Source organism: Scyliorhinus canicula, chromosome 8, assembly GCF_902713615.1.
Source record: "Scyliorhinus canicula chromosome 8, sScyCan1.1, whole genome shotgun sequence".
In the NCBI taxonomy this organism is placed as follows: domain Eukaryota; kingdom Metazoa; phylum Chordata; class Chondrichthyes; order Carcharhiniformes; family Scyliorhinidae; genus Scyliorhinus; species Scyliorhinus canicula.
In genome coordinates this window covers 152,173,449-152,194,373 of record NC_052153.1, presented here as the reverse complement: position 1 = coordinate 152,194,373, position 20,925 = coordinate 152,173,449, and the positions used below count along the sequence as shown (strand labels likewise).

The following is a 20,925-nucleotide window of genomic DNA, read 5'->3' as shown; positions in this document are numbered from 1 at the left end:
ACACTAACAGCCATTTTAAGATCATCAGTCTGGTTCACAATGTAGCTAACTTATACTCGCTAAAAGCTGCATATGTTCATAGGCAGGAACCTGTCTTCTGCAGGCAAAAGGAATATGACCAAACATTGCACCTTCTTTGGACAAACAAAGCATAGGTCAACAACAATGCCTTGGAGCATTTGTCACGGTAATGTCTCGGACAATCACAGCTGATTTTCTCATGCAGTGAAAATTGTTGTTCCTTTGAAATATTGCATCCTTGCATCGCATCCTGATGAGGGCAAGACGAAAAGCTTCAACAATATGGTTCTTTTTCAGAAATTCCCACGGTATATTAAATTAAAAACATAAGTAGATAGTTGCTTAACACGCAAGGCGTGTTTGGTGGAGGGCGAGGACAATAGAACTGTATCATGGTTCTGGCAAGAATGGGAAATGACAAAAGCTGTAGTGTGGAAAATGGAGCAGACATGGTTGAGGGTCCCATCAACCATGATGGAGGGACACCCGCATTCAAGGAAAAGGAAGAAATATCAGAAGCACTGGTATTGAAGATGGCAGTGTCAGACAGCCGTAATGAAGATGGAGAAACTTAGAAAATAGAAGAGTTCTGAAAGGGAGCGGAGTGGAAGAATGTGTAATCGAGATAGCTGTTGGAGTAGGTGGGCTTTTAGTAAATATTGCTCGACAGCCTCTCCCCAGAAATGGGTATACAGATGTTGAGGAAGGGAGGATAGAAATAGTTGATGAAATTAGATGGAAAGCAAGGATGGGATATATATAGATTTTGCACAGCTAATAATTTCTAAAAACATTAAAAGCTATCTGAATGTAAATTGCACACCCACTTCCAAGAGCCCAAGGGGCTTAACAATAACTATACAGTGCAACTCCAGTAGATTTCAGATAAACATTGAAAGCAGATGATGAAGCAGGGGGTAGGAGGAGGAGACGGCAGGGATCAGTTTTGGGTTGCTGTAACAAGGGACTGGTATAGATAACAGATCAAATCGTCTTATTTTTAAAAAATATATTTTTTATTCTCCTTTTTCACATTTTCTCCCAAATTTACACCCAACATTAAGTAATAATCAGTAACAAATGTAATGTCAATCCCCATATCAATAACAACGATCCCATCTTCCCACCAAACCCCAGACATTAACCTGCATGTTAACATAAACAAATGACAAAAAGGAATCAGGAATCACCCAGTCACTAATAACACATACAGTCCCTCTCCCCCAACCCTCCCAGCCCCCCTCTAATGTTCAATGTGATCCAATTCCCGATAGTGCATAATGAATAACGCCCATGAATTGTAGAACCCCTTCATCCTTCTCCTCAGTTCAAATTTGACCGTTTCAAGCTTCAAGAATTCCAGCAGGTCCCCTCACCACTCCAGGACACAGGATGGAGGTTGATCTCCACCCTAACAGGATCCACCTTCGGACGATCAACGAGTCAAAGGCTACAACATCTACCTCCACACCCGTTTCCAACCCCACTGATCCGACACCCTGAATATGGCCTCCCGAGGGCCTGGGTCCAGTTTCACGTGCACCACTTTAGAGATTACCCAAAACACCTCCGTCCAGTAATCCTCCACTTTTGGATAGGACCAAAACATATGAACGTGGTTTGCAGGACACCCCCCCCCCCCCCCCCAGCAGCCCCCCCCCACCCCCCAGCCCCCCCCCCAGCCCCCAGCAGCCCCCCCCCCCCCCCAGGCAAAATTCACACACATCTTCGACCCCCTCAAAGAGCCGGCTCATCCTCGCCTTTGTACGGTGCGCTCTATACACCACCTTCCGCTGTATCAGCCCCAACCTCGCACACCCTTTGGAGCACACCCTCCGGAGTACACCCTCTGGAGCACTTCAGACAAGGACCCCGCCTCCATACCCTCTCAATTCTTCCTCCCACTTTGCCTTGATCCCTTCTAGCGGCGCCTTCTCCTCCTTCAAAATAGCCCCGTAAACTGCCGATACTACCCCCTTCTTCAGTCCCCCTGTCGTCAGCACCTTCTCCAGCAATGCGGAAGCCGGCTCTACTGGGAAGCTCTGTATCTCCTTTCTGGCAAAGTCTCGAACCTACATGTATCTAAATATTTCCCCCTGCTCCAGCCCATACTTCCATCCCAGCTCCTTCAATCCCACAAAATGACCCCCAAGAAACAAATGTTTTATAGTGTCCTAATTCCTTTCTCCTTCCATCTCTGAAAATTTCCATCCCACTTCCCTGGCTCAAATCGATGTTATCGTCTTATCATTTTATAAGATTTCTCAAAATGTAACCTTCTATGACTTTCACAACTGAATATTGCAGCTAATCCATTGCAGTTACAGCTTTAGCACCCAGGCTGAAATCATCAAGCGCTCGCCTGCCTTGTGTAAATAACTCCTAATAATAACAATCTTTATTCTCACAAGGAGGCTTTACATTAACACCGCAATGAAATTACTGTGAAAATCCCCTAGTCGCCACACTACAGCGCCTGTTCGGGTACAAGGAGGGAGAATTCAGAATGTCCAAATTACCCAACATCTGAAAGTAGATTGCACACCCACTTCCAAGAGGCCAAGGGGCTTAATAACAACAACTCTACAATGCAACTCCAGTAGTTTTCAGATAAACATTGAAAGCAGATGATGGGACTTGTGAGAGGAAACGGGAGCACCCGGAGGAAACCCATGCAGATATGGAGAACGTGCAGACTCCACACAGACAGTGACCCATGCCAGGAATCGAACCTGGGATCCTAGCGCTGTGAAGCAACAGTGCTAACTACTGTGCTACCGTGCCACCACTCCTAGGGGAAAGTTGGAGGGCAATGAAAACTAATCTTCAATGGGACTGAAAACAGAATTCTCACTCTGAAGGGAAGTGCAAAAGACGGATCATCACTCCAGGCAAAATATTTCTTCCAAAGTGAAACCTTTTAAAACTGGCATTAAGAATCTTTATTGACAATTGTCCATCATCAAAAGCATTTAGCCACAAAAGCTACCTTCTCCACCAAGCCTGGTCTTAAAAAACAACTTACTTAGTGTGCCCACTGTACTGTCGGAGTGCTGCTCGTCCATCGACATCAAAAAGGCGAACAATACCATCTTCGCTGCCTGCAACAAGCAGCTTTCCGTCATTTCTGTACGTACCACAATATGCTGTGTCCTTAAATCGGGAGAATGTTTTTATGGGTTCTTGAGAATATCGACCATATATGTGAATCTAAAAAATAATTGATATTATTAACTTATCCATCAAGTGTGTCGAGAACAACTCAGTGCAGCAGCTGTTAGAAGAACACATGAAAAGTACCAATTATGCAATTCACCAAGTTTCATTTTTAGAAACTTAATTTAGCACCAACTGACCCCACATCTGGAATTGCAGGTCATAAGGCATTGAGACTAAATTTCGGAGAATATTGAGAGGCTGAGAAAGGTCTGGTCATATTACGGCAACCATAGCATCTTCAAGAGCCAAATGCTTGACTCCCAACAACCAAGAGGTTAAAGACCATGCACAAGTAATGGTCTTTGAACTAATGAACAGCTTGATTCATGGTAGCATTCTAATTTCTAATTCAGAAGACTGTGGGTTCAAACCCCACTCCAGAGCACATAATCCATGCAGATACTTAACAATGTTAAAGATATTGCTGTATCATCTGAGGTGCTGTCTTTTAAATGCAACATTAAATCAATGCCCCCTGTGGTGGATTGAAAATTGTCATGGTATTCTTTTCTTCTTTCTGGTCTTTTTCATTTGATTCTGTTTGAAGGTGTTTGACTAGGTAAGATTTTGTTAAGGGAGATGGGGTCGGCCTTTGTGCTCGGACCTTGGGAGGGACTGTTTGTTTGCCTTTTGCTCTTTGCCATTGTTCTGGCAACTTATACGAGTGGGGGGCGGGGACCAGCAGGTGGTAGGATGCTAGGCACCGGGGTGGGAACTGCCAGGCTAGCTGGGAGGGCTAATCCACAGAAGCAAAGTGGGGGGTGAGCTGAAGATCAATGTAGCGAGGGGGGGGGGGGGGGGTTTAGACCGCTGACCAGGAGGGGGCATTCAAGGTGTTGGAGGAGAGTGGATAGCGATAGCTGCCAAGGAGCGGGCCAGGTGAGGTGCGGGGCAGGCATCAAGGGAAGGTCATGGCTGATTGACAGGGGAGGGGGTAGAGTGCCCCCTGACCAGATTGGTCATGTGGAACTTGAATGGGCGGAATGGGCCGGTCAAAAGGGCCAGTGTGTTCGCACACTTGAGGCAGCTGAAGGCAGACGTGGCCATGGTGCAAGAGATGCATTTGAAGCTGGGGGACCAAGTTAGATTGAAGAAGGGATGGGTCGGGCAGGTGTTTCATCGGGACTGGACTTTAAAACCAGGGGAGTGGCAATTCTGGTTAACAAAAAGGTGGCATTCGAGATGGGAAGATAAGAGGCAGACCCTGAGGGTAGATTTGTTATGGTTAGTGGGAAGCTGGAGGGAATGGCTGTGGTGTTGGAGAATATATACACCCCAAACTGGGATGATGTCACATTTGTCAGGAGGGTGCTGGGGAAGATTCCGGATCCGGACCTGGACTCGCACTGGCTGATCATGGAGGGGCGATTTTAACATGGTTCTGGAGCCGAGATTAGACCGGTCGAGTTCCAGGTCGGGAAATGTGTCAGCAATGGCGAAAGAGCTGCGGGGGTTCATGGAATGCATGGGAGGGGTGGATCCATGGATATTCGGGAGGCCAAGGAGCAAGGAGTACTCATTTTGCTCCCATGTGCACAAGGTGCATTCCAGGATAGACTTTTTTGTACTGGACAAAACACTTCGGTGGGGTGGCAGACACTGAATATTCAGCAATTGTGGTGTTGGATCACCCCTCACACTGGATAGACCTATGTGTATGGCACAGGAAAGACCCAACGTCCACAATGGAGGTTAGATGTAGGGCTGCTAGCGGAGGCTGAGATTTGTGAGCAGGTGAGGGAGGCCATCAGAGGGTACATAAAGAGCAACAACACGGGTGAGACCACGGCAGGGGTGGTTTGGGAAGCACTGAAGGAAGTTATCAGAGGGGAATTCATCTCAATTCAGGTTCACAGGGAGAAGACTGAACGGGCGGAGTTGGACAGGGTGGTAGGGGAAATTTTACAGGTGGACAGGAGATATGCGGAGTCTCCGGATGAGGAGCTCCTGAAGGAGCATCAGAGACTTAAAATGGAATTTGGGCTCCTGTCCACAGGCAAGGCAGAGGGGCAGCTGAGGAGGGTAAAAGGGGAGGTGTACGAATATGGAGAGAAAGCTAGTAGGATGTTAGCACATTAACTGAGGAAACAGGAGGCGGCAAGGGAAATCAGGAAGGTAAAGGATATGAGGGGGAAGGTGGTGGTGGAGCCCGGAATGGTAAATGATGTGTTTCGTGAATTCTATAGTCGACTTTATAAATCGGAACCCCCCAGCCCGGGAGGAGGGTATGAACCGATTTCTTGGGGGGGGGGGGGCGGCTAAAGATCCCAAAGGTAGATGAGGAGCTGGTGGAAGGCCTGGAGTGCTCAATTGGGCTCGGAGAGGTGATAGACAGATTGGGGGCAATGCAATCGGGCAAGTCCCTGGGACCTGATGGATACCCAGTGGAGTTCTACCAAACATTTTCTGGGTTACTGGGACTGCTCCTGGTTAAGGCTTTTAATGAGTGAAAGGAGTTAGGAGTACTCCCCCCAACGTTATCACAAGCACAAGCGCTCTCATTTTGAAACAGAAGGACTCAAAGAGATCCCTTTTGATCGTAGATGCTAAATTGCTGGCAAAGATCTTGGCCACACATATAGAGGACTGTGCCCCGGAGGTAATCGGGGAGGATCGGACAGGATTTGTGAAGGGTAGGCAACTGATGTCCAACATTAGATGACTCTTAAATGTTCTAATGACGCCAACGGAGTGGTGCAAGGTTAAGGCGGTAGTAGCCATGGATGCAGAAAAGGCCTTTGACCGGGTGGAGTGGAAGTACCTATGGGATATTCTAGGCAGGTTTGGGTTTGGCCCGGGATTTGTGGATTGGGTCCGGTTGCTATACCAGGCTCCGGTGGTGAATGCAAGAACCAACCGGGTTGGTCAGAATATTTTAGTCTGTGTAGGGGGACAAGACAAGGGTGTCCGTTCTCCCCACTGCCGTTTGCCCAGGCCATAGAGCCCTTGGCAATAGCCCTTAGGTCATCGAATGTCTGGCGGGGGATAGTGAGGAGGAGGGGGGGGGGGGGGGGGGGGGAGGGGGTGAAGCATAGGGCCTTGTTCTACTCCTTTATATCACAGACCCGTTTGTTTGGGGGGGGGGGGGGGGGGGGAAGAGGAGAGGAGAGATGGCTGGAATTATAGAGGCACTGGAAGAATTTGGATGGTTTTCAGGCTACAAGCTAAATATGGGAAAGAGCGAGGTGTTTGTGATCCAGAGGCAGGAAAGGATATTGAGGGCGTTACCTTTTAAAAAGAGTGGGGAGGAGTTTCAGGTATCTGGGATTCAGGTGGCTAAGGATTGGGGGCAGCTTCACAAGTTAAATTTGGGTAGAGCGGTCGATCAGATGAAAAGGGATTTCCGCAGGGGAGGATTCAGACGGTGAAGGTGACAGTCCTCCCGAGGCTGCTGTTCTTTTTTCAATGTCTCAATTTTTGTCCCAAAGACCTTTTTAGGAAAATGAATGCAGTGATCTCGGATTGTTTGTGGGCTGGTAAAACCCCTCGGGTGAAGAAGGCACTCCTGGAACAGGGTCGCGGGGAGGCGGGCTTGGCCCTCCCGAGTTTTAATTATTACTCGGCGGCCAACATATCAATGGTCAGGAAGTGAATAGTGGGGGAGGGGTTGGTTTGGGAGCGAGTAGAGGCAGCATCTTTTAAGGGCACGAGCTTGAAGACTTTCCTAACGGCACCCCTGCCGTTCTCGCCGCTTGGTACTCCACAAGCTCGGTAGTGGTGGCAGCCCTGAGGGTATGGGGGCAATGGAGACAGCACATGGGACTGGAGGGGGCATCAGTCTGGTCACCAATTTGTGATAATCACCGTTTTGCTCCAGGGGGGGGCTGGATGGGGGCCATAGGAGGTGGCAGTGGGAAGGGATTGAGAGATTTGGGGATTTCTTCATTGAGGAGGGTTTCCCCAAGCCTGGAAGCATTGGAGGAGGTGTTTGAGTTGCCGGGTGGGAACGGATTTTGGTACCTGCAGGTACAGGACTTTGTTCAGAGGCAGGTTCCAAGCTTTCCTCGCCTACCCGAGGGGACCACAGGATAAGGTGATGTCAAAAACGGGAGTTGGGATGGGGAGGGTCTCGGAGATATACAAGGAATTGATGGAGTGGGAAGGGGTCCCAATCGGGGAGGTGAAGAGGAAGTGGGAGGAAGAGTTGCAAGTCGGAATATGGGAAACGGCCTTCAGGAGTTTCAAGTCATCCTCGTCATGTGCCAGGCTTAGCCTGATCCAGTTCAAGGTGGTTCACAGGGCACATATGACGGTGGCCCGGATGAGCAGGTTTTTTGAGGAAGTGGAGGATAAGTGCGGACGCTGTGGAGGAAGCCCAGCGGATCATGTGCATATGTTCTGGGCGTGTCAGCAGTAAAGGGGGGGGGGCATGGTAGTGTAAAACAAGGAACTTAATATATGGGTAATCAGGAGATAGGGCGGGGGTGGGGTAGTAGGATATGTTATTTTAATATTGTTGCGTGTGTCAACCCACTTGGTTGTTTAAGAAATGTTAAATTGTTAAACTGTGAAAATTACAAATGCTTCAATAAAAAAAAAAAAATTTTATTTTTATTTTTTTTTTAAAATAAAATTGTCATGGGATCTTCTGCAAGAGTGGGGGAGTTTGCCAGGTGGCCAGACCAATATTCAATCGCTCAACCAACACTTGTTTTTTCAAAATAAATCTAGTAACGCATCTCATTACTGTTTCTAGGATCTTGCTGTGTGCATATTGACTGCCATGTTCCCTTACTTTGCAACATCGACGACACTTCAACTGCACTTAATCGGCTGAAAAACACTTTGGGATCTCCTGAAGTCCCGAAATGTACTATATAAATTCACTTTCTTTCTGTGAATTATATTTGGTCTGTCACAAATCCTATCCAATTTATTCAAATTAACTTCTGTGAAATTTCTTCCAATTCTGAAAGGATCGAGAAAAACACCTTAATGCTAAGCTAATATAACAATTCTGACCAATTGCATTCCACAAATTATTCCGCTATTGCAAGAACACTTGTTCTTCAAATGTCTTTTCATTTCCATCCTTACAATCTTCAAACTTATTCAATATATTTATCCATACAGATTGCCTTTTTTAAAAATAAACTATTCCCGACTGATACTGGAAACACAGAAGTTATAAAACAGAGTTTTTAAATGAAATACTCTACCATGTATAACTATACCGCTCAGAACACTAGATTGGAATGGTTAATGTGAAAATGTTGTTTCAGATCTGAATACCTTACAAATCACATAGATAGACTGGTACTACCAAATGGCACATTTGATAAAATCAAATTTTATTTATTTTTAATTTAAAAGAATGTATGTGCTGGACTCACCCTTGTAGAAGCAGTTACCGCATAGTTGTAGGGAGCAATCGGAGAAAAACCTATATTTGTCACAGCACCAAACTCTTTTATTTGAACTGGAGCCTGAAACACAGAAGATAAAGTTAAGCCATTACTGGCATTTCCATCAGGTGACAGTTTCATGTGTTGGTGATGTCGGGGTACAGATGGATTATTTTGCATAAGATATGGAATGTATCAAAATTCAGAGATGTGGACAGTTTTAAATATTAATCACATAATTCCTAGTCTCAATGTAAATAAACATGAAAAATCTTTAATTTGGGGTGATTTCGTCATTTTACATAAAGGAGCCCAAACCCAGAAATATCTGGAACCAGTGATTCTGTAGTATTTACGGCTGCCTCAATTCCAACAAAGCCCACTGTAGTCAGTGGGCAGATCTTCCAGCTGCTCCTGCTGGTGGGATCTTCCGGTCCAGCCGATGGCGACCCCCCAGCACGAGTTGCCTGGTGGCGCAGGGTGCAAACAACAGGAAACCCCATTGCCGACGGCAGGATCTTGCCAAAGGCAGGCCGCCTCCCCTACTGCAAACCATGTCACAGGGAGTGTGGAAAATCTCACCCTGTATGTGTAACAATGATATTGGGATAGTGGTCAATTGGCTTAAATAAGGAACCATGGTTTATAAGATTAATGAATTAGCATTTGCACCAACAACAAATAAAGACAGAGGATAATATCCGCACAGGTACTAATTCTGCTTCATGAGCAGCAAAAATCATCCATTCTGATCCTACCTTGTAATTTTTCCAATATACCGTGTCCCTAGTGACCTTTTTTCCAAGTTTTGGGTAGTTGGAAATCACAGCTGGTTTGTATGAAGCCATCTCTTCTAATTTTTATTCTAGCAGAAGTTGCACCCCTCACTCTGACACCTGAAAAATAATCATGTTAGTTAATGGCCAGTATTAATTTTGTCTTTTTCTGAAGAGATCAAACAGACCAGCAGCACAAGCAGCTCCTTTAATTTTATTATGATTATCATTCATCTCCTTTAAATAGCTCAGTAAACATCTGATTTGAAATGAAAAATGAAAATCGCTTATTGTCACGAGTAGGCTTCAATGAAGTTACTGTGAAAAGCCCCTAGTCGCCACATTCCGGCGCCTGTCCGGGGAGGCTGGTACGGGAATCGAACCGTGCTGCTGGCCTGCTTGGTCTGCTTTAAAAGCCAGCGATTTAGCCGAGTGAGCTAAACCAGCCCCTAGTGAGCTAAACCAGCCCCTGATTTGGCTAAAAGAGTATAAGGACATTATCTTGCAGTTCAAGCAGCAAACTTTTCTGGTTATGGCTCAGTCTAAATTTAGGTGCCCCGTCTTTCGAGGCCTAAATACGAATTGCTGGGTCCAATTCTCAGCCTCTTTTTTAACCAAGAACTTGGACTTTTGGGCTCCTTTTCCCTGCTGTGAACCATTCTACAGAAGCTTAAGTACCTAAAAACAGTCTATCATTAGGGAAGAGAATAAATAGCCATTTTTAAAAATGGTCGTAACTTCCAGGAGATTCTGAGCATTCTCTGCCATACTCACATACATTACAAACATCTTGCATTTATTATAGTGCCTTTAAACATGAAAATAATTAAGATGGAGCAGGAGTTTAGCAGAACCAAAAGCAAAGTTCAAAGAATAGTTTTTGAGGCTGTAAGGAGGCAAATTTAGTTTAGTGAAGGGATTCTAGATAGCCGAGCGCAAAGGATGCATTCAGAAATCTCAGACATGAATACAAGATAGCTACTAATAAATCTAATAGGGAAATAAGAAGTTTCTTGCCTCAGAATGGTTAGAATATGGAAATCAATCATAAGAAATGGTTAAGGCCAGAGGCTTAGATGCTTTCAAAAGTAAACATGTTGAGCATATGGAAGAAAAGGGAATAGAAAGAAAAGATGAAAGGCTAAGGCGATGCAGATGGAATAAGAGGTTACTCATGAACAGTAGAACCACCAGACTAGTTTAGCCAAATGATCAGTTTCTGTGCTGTAATACTGTTTACCTAATCTCTGAACTGTCCAATCAAACTTTCAATTTGTCTTCTTATTGCTTCAGTCTATAAAACAATTTCTCAAACCACATCTTTCAAACAGGGTTTTATGTTCACCGCTTTTCCTGGGCTCACTTTTGCTACTCTTTTAAAAAAAATCCATTTCTTCCTGGATAAAACACCTGTAGCATTTTCGATTTTTTTGTTCCAAGTCACACTTCCTCACATTATACCCCATCTGCCACCTCGCTGCCCGCTCACGTAGCCTGTCTGCATCTTCTTGCAGCTTCTTTGTCTTTCTCACAACTTACATTCCCACATTGCCAGCGGCCAGGTCTCTGGCACTGAGTCTGGCTCTGGGGCTCAGAAGGGAAGGGGGGAGCATAGAAAAGCAATAGTAATAGGAGATTCAATGGTTAGGGGAATAGATAGGAGATTCTGTGGTCGCGAGCGAGACTCCCGAAAGGTATGTTGCCTCCCGGGTGCCAGGGCCAGGGATGTCTCTGATCGTGTCTTCAGGATCCTGAAGGGGGAGGGTGAGCAGCCAGAAGTCGTGGTGCACATTGGTACCAACGATGTAGGTAGGAAAAAGGGTGTGGAGGTAATAAACAAGTTTAGGGAGTTAGGCTGGAAGTTAAGGGCCAGGACAGACAGAGTTGTCATCTCTGGTTTGTTGCCGGTGCCACGTGATAGCGAGGCTAGGAATAGGGAGAGAGTGCAGTTGAACACGTGGCTGCAGGAATGGTGTAGGAGGGAGGGCTTCAGGTATTTGGATAATTGGAGCGCATTCTGGGGAAGGTGGGACCTGTACAAGCAGGACGGGTTGCATCTGAACCAGAGGGGCATCAATATCCTGGGGGGGAGGTTTTCTAGTACTCTTCGGGAGGGTTTAAACTAATTTGGCAGGGGAATGGGAACCGGATCTGTAGTCCAGCAACTAAGGTAGACGATAGTCAGGACGCCAAAGCACGTAGTGATGCAGTGGGGAGGTAACAATGACAAAGGAGAGTACTTGCAGGCAAGGAGATGGGTTGAAGTGTGTATACTTTAATGCAAGAAGCATCAGGAATAAGGTGGGTGAACTTAATGCATGGATCGGTACTTGGGACTACGATGTGGTGGCCATCACGGAAACTTGGATAGAAGAGGGGCAGAAATGGTTGTTGGAGGTCCCTGGTTATAGATGTTTCAACAAGATTAGGGAGGATGGTAAAAGAGGTGGGGGGGTGGCATTGTTAATTAGAGATAGTATAACAGCTGCAGAAAGACAGTTCGAGGGGGATCTGCCTACTGAGGTAATATGGGTTGAAGTTAGAAATAGGAAAGGAGCAGTCACCTTGTTGGGAGTGTTCTATAGGCCCCCCAATAGCAGCAGAGATGTGGAGGAACAGATTGGGAAACAGATTCTGGAAAGGTGCAGAAGTCACAGGGTAGTAGTCATGGGCGACTTCAACTTCCCAAACATTGAGTGGAAACTCTTTAGATCAAATAGTTTGGATGGGGTAGTGTTTGTGCAGTGTGTCCAGGAAGCTTTTCTAACACAGTATGTAGATTGTCCGACCAGAGGGGAGGCCATATTGGATTTAGTACTTGGTAATGAACCAGGGCAGGTGATAGATTTGTTAGTGGGGGAGCATTTTGGAGGTAGTGACCACAATTCTGTGACTTTCACTTTAGTAATGGAGAGGGATAGGTGCGAGCAACAGGGCAAGGTTTATAATTGGGGGAAGGGTAAATACAATGCTGTCAGACAAGAATTGAAGTGCAGAAGTTGGGAACATAGGCTGTCAGGGAAGGACACAAGTGAAATGTGGAACTTGTTCAAGGATCAGGTACTGCGTGTCTTTGATATGTATGTCCCTGTCAGGCAGGGAAGAGATGGTCGAGTGAGGGAACCATGGTTGACAAGAGAGGTTGAATGTCTTGTTAAGAGGAAGAAGGAGACTTATGTAAGGCTGAAGAAACAAGGTTCAGACAGGGCGCTGGAGGGATACAAGATAGCCAGGAGGGAACTGAAGAAAGGGATTAGGAGAGCTAAGAGAGGGCATGAAAAATCTTTGGCGGGTAGGATCAAGGAAAACCCCAAGGCCTTTTACACATACGTGAGAAATATGAGAATGACTAGAGTGAGAGTAGGTCCGATTAAGGACAGTAGCGGGAGATTGTGTATTGAGTCTGAAGAGATAGGAGAGGTCTTGAACAAGTATTTTTCTTCAGTATTTACAAATGAGAGGGGCCATATTGTTGGAGAGGACAGCGTGAAGCAGACTGATAAGCTTGAGGAGATACTTGTCAGGAAGGAAGATGTGTTGCGCGTTTTGAAAAACTTGAGGATAGACAAGTCCCCCGGGCCTGACGGGATATATCCAAGGATTCTATGGGAAGCAAGAAATGAAATTGCAGAGCCGTTGGCAATGATCTTTTCGTCCTCGCTGTCAACAGGGGTGGTACCAGAGGATTGGAGAGTGGCGAATGTCGTGCCCCTGTTCAAAAAAGGGAATAGGGATAACCCTGGGAATTACAGGCCAGTTAGTCTTACTTCGGTGGTAGGCAAAGTAATGGAAAGGGTACTGAGGGATAGGATTTCTGAGCATCTGGAAAGGCATTGTTTGATTAGGGATAGTCAGCACGGATTTGTGAGGGGTAGGTCTTGCCTTACAAGTCTTATTGAATTCTTTGAGGAGGTGACCAAGCATGTGGATGAAGGTAAAGCAGTGGATGTAGTGTACATGGATTTTAGTAAGGCATTTGATAAGGTTCCCCATGGTAGGCTTATGCAGAAAGTAAGGAGGCATGGGATAGTGGGAAATTTGGCCAGTTGGATAACAAACTGGCTAACCGATAGAAGACAGAGAGTTGTGGTGGATGGTAAATATTCAGCCTGGAGCCCAGTTATCAGTGGCGTACCGCAGGGATCAGTTCTGGGTCCTCTGCTGTTTGTGATTTTCATTAACGACTTGGATGAGGGAGTTGAAGGGTGGGTCAGTAAATTTGCAGATGATACGAAGATTGGTGGAGTTGTGGATAGTGAGGAGGGCTGTTGTCGGCTTCAAAGAGACATAGATAGAATGCAGAGCTGGGCTGAGAAGTGGCAGATGGAGTTTAACCCTGACAAGTGTGAGGTTGTCCATTTTGGAAGGACAAATCTGAATGCGGAATACAGGGTTAATGGTAGGGTTCTTGGCAATGTGGAGGAGCAGAGAGATCTTGGGGTCTATGTTCATTGTTCTTTGAAAGTTGCCACTCAAGTGGATAGAGCTGTGAAGAAGGCCTATGGTGTGCTAGCGTTCATTAGCAGAGGGATTGAATTTAAGAGCCGTGAGGTGATGATGCAGCTGGACAAAACCTTGGTCAGGCCACATTTGGAGTACTGTGTGCAGTTCTGGTCACCTCATTTTAGGAAGGATGTGGAAGCTTTGGAAAAGGTGCAGAGGAGATTTACCAGGATGTTGCCTGGAATGGAGAGTAGGTCATACGAGGAAAGATTGAGGGTGCTGGGCCTTTTCTCATTGGAACGGAGAAGGATGAGGGGCGACTTGATAGAGGTTTATAAGATGATCAGGGGAATAGATAGAGTAGATAGTCAGAGACTTTTTCCCCGGGTGGAACACACCATTACAAGGGGACATAAATTTAAGATAAATGGTGGAAGATATAGAGGGGATGTCAGAGGTAGGTTCTTTACCCAGAGAGTAGTGGGGGCATGGAATGCACTGCCTGTGGTAGTAGTTGAGTCAGAAATTTATGGACCTTCAAACGGCTATTGGATAGGTACTTGGATTAGGGTAGAATAAGGGAGTGTAGGTTAACTTCTTAAGGGCAGCACGGTAGCATTGTGGATAGCACAATTGCTTCACAGCTCCAGGGTCCCAAGTTCGATTTCGACTTGGGTCACTGTCTGTGTGGAGTCTGCACATCCTCCCCGTGACTGCGTGGGTTTCCTCCGGGTACTCCGGTTTCCTCCCACAGTCCAAAGATGTGCAGGTTGGGTGGATTGGCCATGACAAATTGTCCAAAATTCTATGATTAACCTAGGACAAAAGTTCGGCGCAACATCGTGGGCCGAAGGGCCTGTTCTGTGCTGTATTTCTCTATTGCTGTGTATTGTCAGTAAACATCGATACAATACTCACGGTCTATCCGTCAGTCATTAATGTAGATTATAAATACCTGGGGCCCTTGTGACTCTCTAGTCACAACTTTTTAAACTTGAAAATGCCCCAGTTATCCACACTCTCAGCTCCCTGTCCGTTAAACAATCCTCTATCCATTGCTAATATATTACCATTGATGTTGGTTGAAACATTGATCAGGACAGTGAAAAGCCCCTGTTCCACCGGAAATAGTAATGGGATCTTTACATGCATCTGAATGCAGGTGGGGTCTTGTGTTAATGTCACATCCAAAAGACAACACCTCTGACCGTGCTGCATCAAAGTATCAGCCTAGATTAGGAGCTTTGACAAAGAGTCATTGGACTCGAAGCGTTAGCTCTTTTTGCTCCCTACAGATGCTGCCAGACCGGCTGAGATGTTCCAGCATTTTCTCTTTCGTTTCAGATTCCAGCGTCCGCAGTAATTTGCTTTTATCAGCCTAGATTATCTGCTCAAGTGTCCAGAGTGCTCCCACAGCAGAATGCTCCCACAGCCTTCTGCCTCAAGGGTGGAATAAAAGAACAAAGAAAATTACAGCACAGGAACAGGTCCTTCGGCCCTCCCAGCCTGCGCCGATCCAGATCTTTTATCTAAACCTGTCGCCTATTTTTCAAGGATCTACTTACCTCTGTTCCCCGCCCGTTCATATATCTGTCTAGATGCATCTTAAATTATGCTATCGTGCCCACCTCTACCACCTTCGCTGACAAAGTGTTCCAGGCACCCACCACACTCTGCGTAAAAAACTTTCCACGCACATCTCCATAAAACTTTCCCCCTCACCTTGAAATCGTGACCCCTTGTAATTGACACCCCCACTCTTGGAAAAAGCTTGTTGCTATCCACCCTGTCCATACCTCTCATAATTTTGTAGACCTCAATCAGGTCCCCCCTCAACCTCCGTCTTTCCAACGAAAACAATCCTAATCTACTCAACCTTTCTTCATAGCTAGCACCCTCCAAACCAGGCAACATCCTGCTGAACCTCCTCTGCACCCGCTCAAAAGCATCCACATCCTTCTGGTAATGTGGCGACCAGAACTGCACGCAGTCTTTCAAATGTGGCCTAACCAAAGTCCTATACAACTGTAACATGACCTGCCGACTCTTATACTCAATACCCCGTCCGATGAAGGCAAGCATGCTGTATGCCTTCTTGACCACTCTATCAACCTGCGTTGCCACCTTCAGGGTACAATGGACCTGAACTCCCAGATCTCTCTGTACATCAATTTTCCCCCGGACTCTTCCATTGACCATATAGTCCGCTCTTGAATTAGATCTTCCAAAATGCATCACCTCGCATTTGCCTGGATTGAACTCCATCTGCCATTTCTCTGCCCAACTCTCCAATCTATCTATATTTTGCTGTATTCTGACAGTCCTCCTCGCTATCTGTAACGCCACCAATCTTAATATCATCTGCAAACTTGCTAATCGGACCACCTATACCTTCTTCCAGATCATTTATGTTCTTTATCCATCTAGCTAGTACACCCTGAACCCCATACGACTTCACTTTTTCCATCAACCTGCCATGGGAAACTTTATCAAATGCCTTACTGAAGTCCATGTATATGACATCTACAGCCCTTCCCTCATCAATTAACTTTGTCACTTCCTCAAAGAATTCTATTAGGTTTGTAAGACACGACCTTCCCTGCACAAAACCATGCTGCCTATCACTGATAAGTCTATTTTCTTCCAAGTGTGAATAGATCCTATGCCTCAGTATCTTCTCCAACAGTTTGCCTACCACTGACGTCAAACTCACAGGTCTATAATTCCCTGGATTATACCTGCTACCCTTCTGAAACAAAGGGACAATATTAGCAATTCTCCAGTCCTCCGGGATCTCACCCGTGCTCAAGGATGCTGCAAAGATATCTGTTAAAGCCCCAGCTATTTCGTCCCTCGCTTCCCTCAGTAACCTGGGATAGATCCCATCCGGACCTGGGGACTTATCCACCTTAATGCCTTTTAGAATACCCAAAACTTCCCCCTTCCTTATGCCGATTTGACCTAGAGTATTTAAACACCCATTCCTAGCCTCAACATCAGTCATGTCCATCTCCTTGGTGAATTCCGATGCAAAGTACTCATTAAGAATCTCACCCATTTCCTCTGACTCCACGCATAAATTCCCTCTTTTGTCTTTGAGTGGGTCAATCCTTTCTCTGGTTACCCTCTTGCTCCTTATATACGAATAAAAGGCTTTGGGATTTTCCTTTACCTTGTTAGGCAACGATATTTCATGACGCCTTTTAGCCCTCTTTATTCCGCGTTTGAGATTTGTCCTACTTTCCCGATATTCCTCCAAAGTTTCATCCGTTTTAAGTCGCCGAGAACTTACGTATGCTTCCTTTTTCATCTTAGCTAGTCTCACAATTCCACCAGTCATCCATGGTTCCCTAATCTTGCCATTTCTATCCCCTCATTTTCACAGGGACATGTCTGTCCTGCACTCTAATCAACCTTTCCTTAAAAGACTCCCACATTTCAAATGTGGATTTACCCTTAAACAGCTGCGCCCAATCCACATTCCCTAGCTCTTGCCGAATTTTGATATGGTTGGCCTTCCCCCAATTTAGCACTCTTCCTTGAGGGCCACTCTCATCTTTGTCCCAGTATTCTAAAACTTACAGAATTGTGATCGCTATTCCCAAAGTAATCACCGACTGAAACTTCAACCACCTGGCCAGGATCATTCCCCAATACCAGGTCCAGTATGGCCCCTTCCCGAGTTGGACTATTTACATACTGCTCTAAAAAACTCCCCTGGATGCTCCTTACAAATTCTGCTCCAACTACACCTCCAACACTACGTGTCCCATTCAATGTTGGGGAAGTTAAAATCTCCCATCACGACCACCCTACTGCTCCTACATTTTTCTATAATCTGTCCACATATTTGGACCTCTACTTCACGCTCGCATTTAGGAAGCCTGTAGTAAAGTCCCAACAATGTTACTGCACCCTTCCTATTTCTTAGCTCTACCAATATTGTCTCAGTGCTCAAATCCTTATCATGCCCTCCTTAATCACAGCTGTGATATCATCTCTGACCAGTAATGCAACTCCTCCACCCCTTTTACCTCCCTCTCTATCCCTCCTGAAGCATCTATACCGTGGGATATTTAGTTGCCAGTCTTGCCCTTCCCTCAACCCTCATGATTTTTACTGAGCCCAGTGAATAGGAACCCCATTTACCCACTGAACCCCATCCCAAACAAAGTGTCTACTCCCAGGTGACTTTTAAGCTGCAGCTGCAAAGAATAAAACACTGCCATAAAAGTGGAAAGGCTGCTGTTAGCAAAAATGAATCTGGGGAAGAGGGGTTTCGGTTACATGGATGGATTGGAGACACTGTGGTGGTCTTCTGAAGAGAGACGGTTGAAAGGAGACACAAGAGGTATCCAAAATCAACAGTAGATTTAGACAGAGCAGAGAGAGAAACTTCCCATTTTCAGAAGAGCCGAGAATCAGAGGACACAAATTTAAGACGAATAGCCAAATCACCAAAGGCAGCATGAGGAAAAAGAATTACAAGCAAATGAGTAACGGGGGGCGGTAGGTGAGCTGCTCTTGCGAAAAAGACAGAACAGGTGGCCGAATGGCCTCTGTGTGCTGCACAACCACCCAGTGCGCCTTTCGCACCGCATGGGTCTGGGGTGAGAGAAGTAATACCGGACACCTCTCCATACAGATTGGAGATGTCCATCGCTGCACCTTTACCAAGCAGGGTATGCGGAATCTGCGGGAAGGGGTAATGCTAGTAAAACAATCTAAGCCCCGCCACACAGCCTGCATCTTGCAAACTCTGAGGCAGCGCTGGCCCCAGGGGGTCGAGCACGCGCCGCCATGCTTTAATTACCGAAAGTCATTCGAACGCCGCTCGCCTTTTAAACGCTAACCGTCACGCGGACACCGGCCCGCGCTGCCACTCACGCGGCTCCCCACTCACCCTGTTCCTCCACCGACAGCCGCCATGCCGCTCTCGACACGTCACGTCCGCTCCTCTCAATCAACTTTATCAATACCGACACATCGAAAAGCAGAGTTCGAGCTTTGTTTGATGTGTCCGAGTAGCACACGAATTCTCCTTGTCGAAACGGTGCTGGTTCCGATGTTCGAGCGTATGATGAAAGTTCTGACCTCGAGATGATTTTCTTTTGTGGGGTGGGATGGGATGGGGTGGGGTGGAAGAGGAGGAGGGAGAATGTCCCGTACAAAGATGGCGCCCAGACCAACAGGCATTTCCAGAACTTGACAGAAAATACTCAGCAAGATCAGGAGAACATCTGTCTGGAGAAGGAGAGTTAATGTTCCAGGACAGTTACCTTTCGTCGCGCTGTTTTCTGTGAAGATGGGAAGAAACCCGAGTTTCCTCTGTCGGAGGGGAGTGCTGTAAATTTTGAACAAACTTTATTGACATCGACATTGACCGCTGCTGGGACTCATGGGAAGAGGGAGAGGAATCGGCTGATGACATTTAAACAGCGGAGCCACTGGGGGGGGGTCCTCGCAAGTAAGCAACACTGATCACAAGTAAGCAACACTCATTAAATCGAACTATTCACAGGCCGCATCGCGTCGGCCTTCACAGATTGAATTTGAACAGCCAGCCGACCTGATGGTTAAATTAACGGAGTGGTTGTTGACAGCGTCGGCGCCCTGTCTCCATCAGTGGGTCCTGAAATCAGAGACTGGCTGGTAGGTTCCCTCATCGCCGCTGTTTTGTGCGCAGAGTGGCCAGTAAGTGGGCGCACGAGCAATTGGAAAATATATCAGCTGAGTGAGACAGTCAGCGTAAGCATATCTGGGAATTCGGATCAAAGTGGGAATTTGGTGCCATGGGGAACGAGTTGCTATTTTGCTTTCCAGCTTTTTCATCTTCAGAAAGGGACCTTGCTCTGCTGCAGGAATAGAGGCTACAAGGGGGAGAGCAGGGGCTGGTTTATCAAGGTGGGCTAAACATTTGGCTTGTAATGCAGAACAAGGCCAGCAGCGCGGGTTCAATTCCCGTACCAGCCTCCCCGAACAGGTGCTGGATCTAACCCAGAAGGAGGCAAGAGAGGAAATTGCTGACGCCTTGACAGAAATCTTTGGATCTTCACTGTTTTCAGGTGAGGTCCCGGAGGACTGGAAAATAGCCAATTTTGTTCCTTTGTTGAAGAAGGGTAGCAAGGATAATCCAAGCCGGTGAGCCTTACGTCAGTGGTAGAGAAATTACTGGAGAGAATTATTCAATACAGGATCTACTCCCATTTAGAAGCAAGTGGATGTATCAGCGAGAGGCAGCATGGTTTTGTGAAGGGGAGGTCGTGTCTCACTAACTTGATAGAGGTTTTCGAGGAGGTCACAAAGGTGATTGATGCAGGTCGAGCAGTGGATGTTGTCTATATGGACTTCAGTAAGGCCTTTGGCAAGGTCCCTCATTGCAGACTGGCACAAAAGGTGAAGTCACACAGGATCAGAGGTGCGCTGGCAAGATGGATACAGAACTGGCTAGGTCATGGAAGGCATAGAGTAGCAATGGAAGGGTGCTTTTCTGATTGGAGGGCTGTGACTTGCGGTGTTCCGCAGGGATCAGCTGCTGGGACCTTTGCTGTTCGTAACATATATAAACGATTTGGAGAAAATGTAACTGATCTGATTAGTAAGTTTGCAGACGACACAAAGGTTGGTGGAATTGCGGATAGCGATGAGGACTCTCAGAGGATACAGCAAGATTTAGATTGTTTGGAGATTTGGGTGGAGAGGTGGCAGATGGAGTTTAATCCGGACAAATGTGAGGTAATGCATTTTGGAAGGTCTAATACAGGTAGGGAATATATAGTGAATGGTAGAACCCTCAAGACTATTGACAGTCAGAGAGATCTAGGTGTACAGGTCCACAGGTCACTGCAAGGGGCAACACAGGTGAAATGAAATGAAAATCGCTTAGTGTCACAAGTAGGCTTCAAATGAAGTTACTGTGAAAAGCCCCAAGTCGCTACATTCCAGCACCTGTTCAGGGAGACTGGTACGGGAATTGAACCCACGCTGCTGGCCTGCCATGGTCTGCTTTCAAAGCCAGCTATTTAGCCCTGTGCTAAAGTGGAGAAGGTAGTCAAGAAGGCATACGGCATGCTTGCCTTCATTGGCCGGGGCATTAAGTATAAAAATTGGCAAGTCATGTT

At 46.3% G+C, this 20,925-nt stretch overlaps 2 protein-coding genes across 10 annotated transcripts in view; one reads left to right on the top strand and one right to left on the bottom strand.

The window, feature by feature from the left end:
- The window catches only part of utp15 (UTP15 small subunit processome component), a 31,948-nt gene extending 13,055 nt beyond the window's left edge, over positions 1–18,893 (bottom strand). Inside the window, exons 1-4 of one of the 2 annotated variants that reach the window (XM_038805456.1) lie at positions 18,708–18,893; positions 9,344–9,481; positions 8,574–8,666; positions 3,047–3,231 (exon numbers count right to left, since the gene is read on the bottom strand). In XM_038805456.1, coding sequence (XP_038661384.1) covers positions 3,047–3,231; positions 8,574–8,666; positions 9,344–9,433 — 368 coding nt within the window. In that variant the 5' untranslated portion in view covers positions 9,434–9,481; positions 18,708–18,893. Of the gene's footprint in view, positions 1–3,046; positions 3,232–8,573; positions 8,667–9,343; positions 9,482–18,642; positions 18,663–18,707 lie in introns of those variants that run through there. The other variant, XM_038805457.1, reaches the window with a different exon arrangement.
- A 95-nt stretch (positions 18,894–18,988) lies between these two features.
- The window catches only part of ankra2 (ankyrin repeat, family A (RFXANK-like), 2), a 37,404-nt gene continuing 35,467 nt past the window's right edge, over positions 18,989–20,925 (top strand). For 4 of the 8 annotated variants that reach the window (XM_038805465.1, XM_038805464.1, XM_038805458.1 and 1 more), the window contains exon 1: positions 18,989–19,291. The gene's annotated coding sequence lies outside the window, so the exon portion shown is untranslated. Of the gene's footprint in view, positions 19,457–19,824; positions 19,870–20,925 lie in introns of those variants that run through there. The other 4 variants (XM_038805462.1, XM_038805461.1, XM_038805460.1 and 1 more) reach the window with 4 other exon arrangements.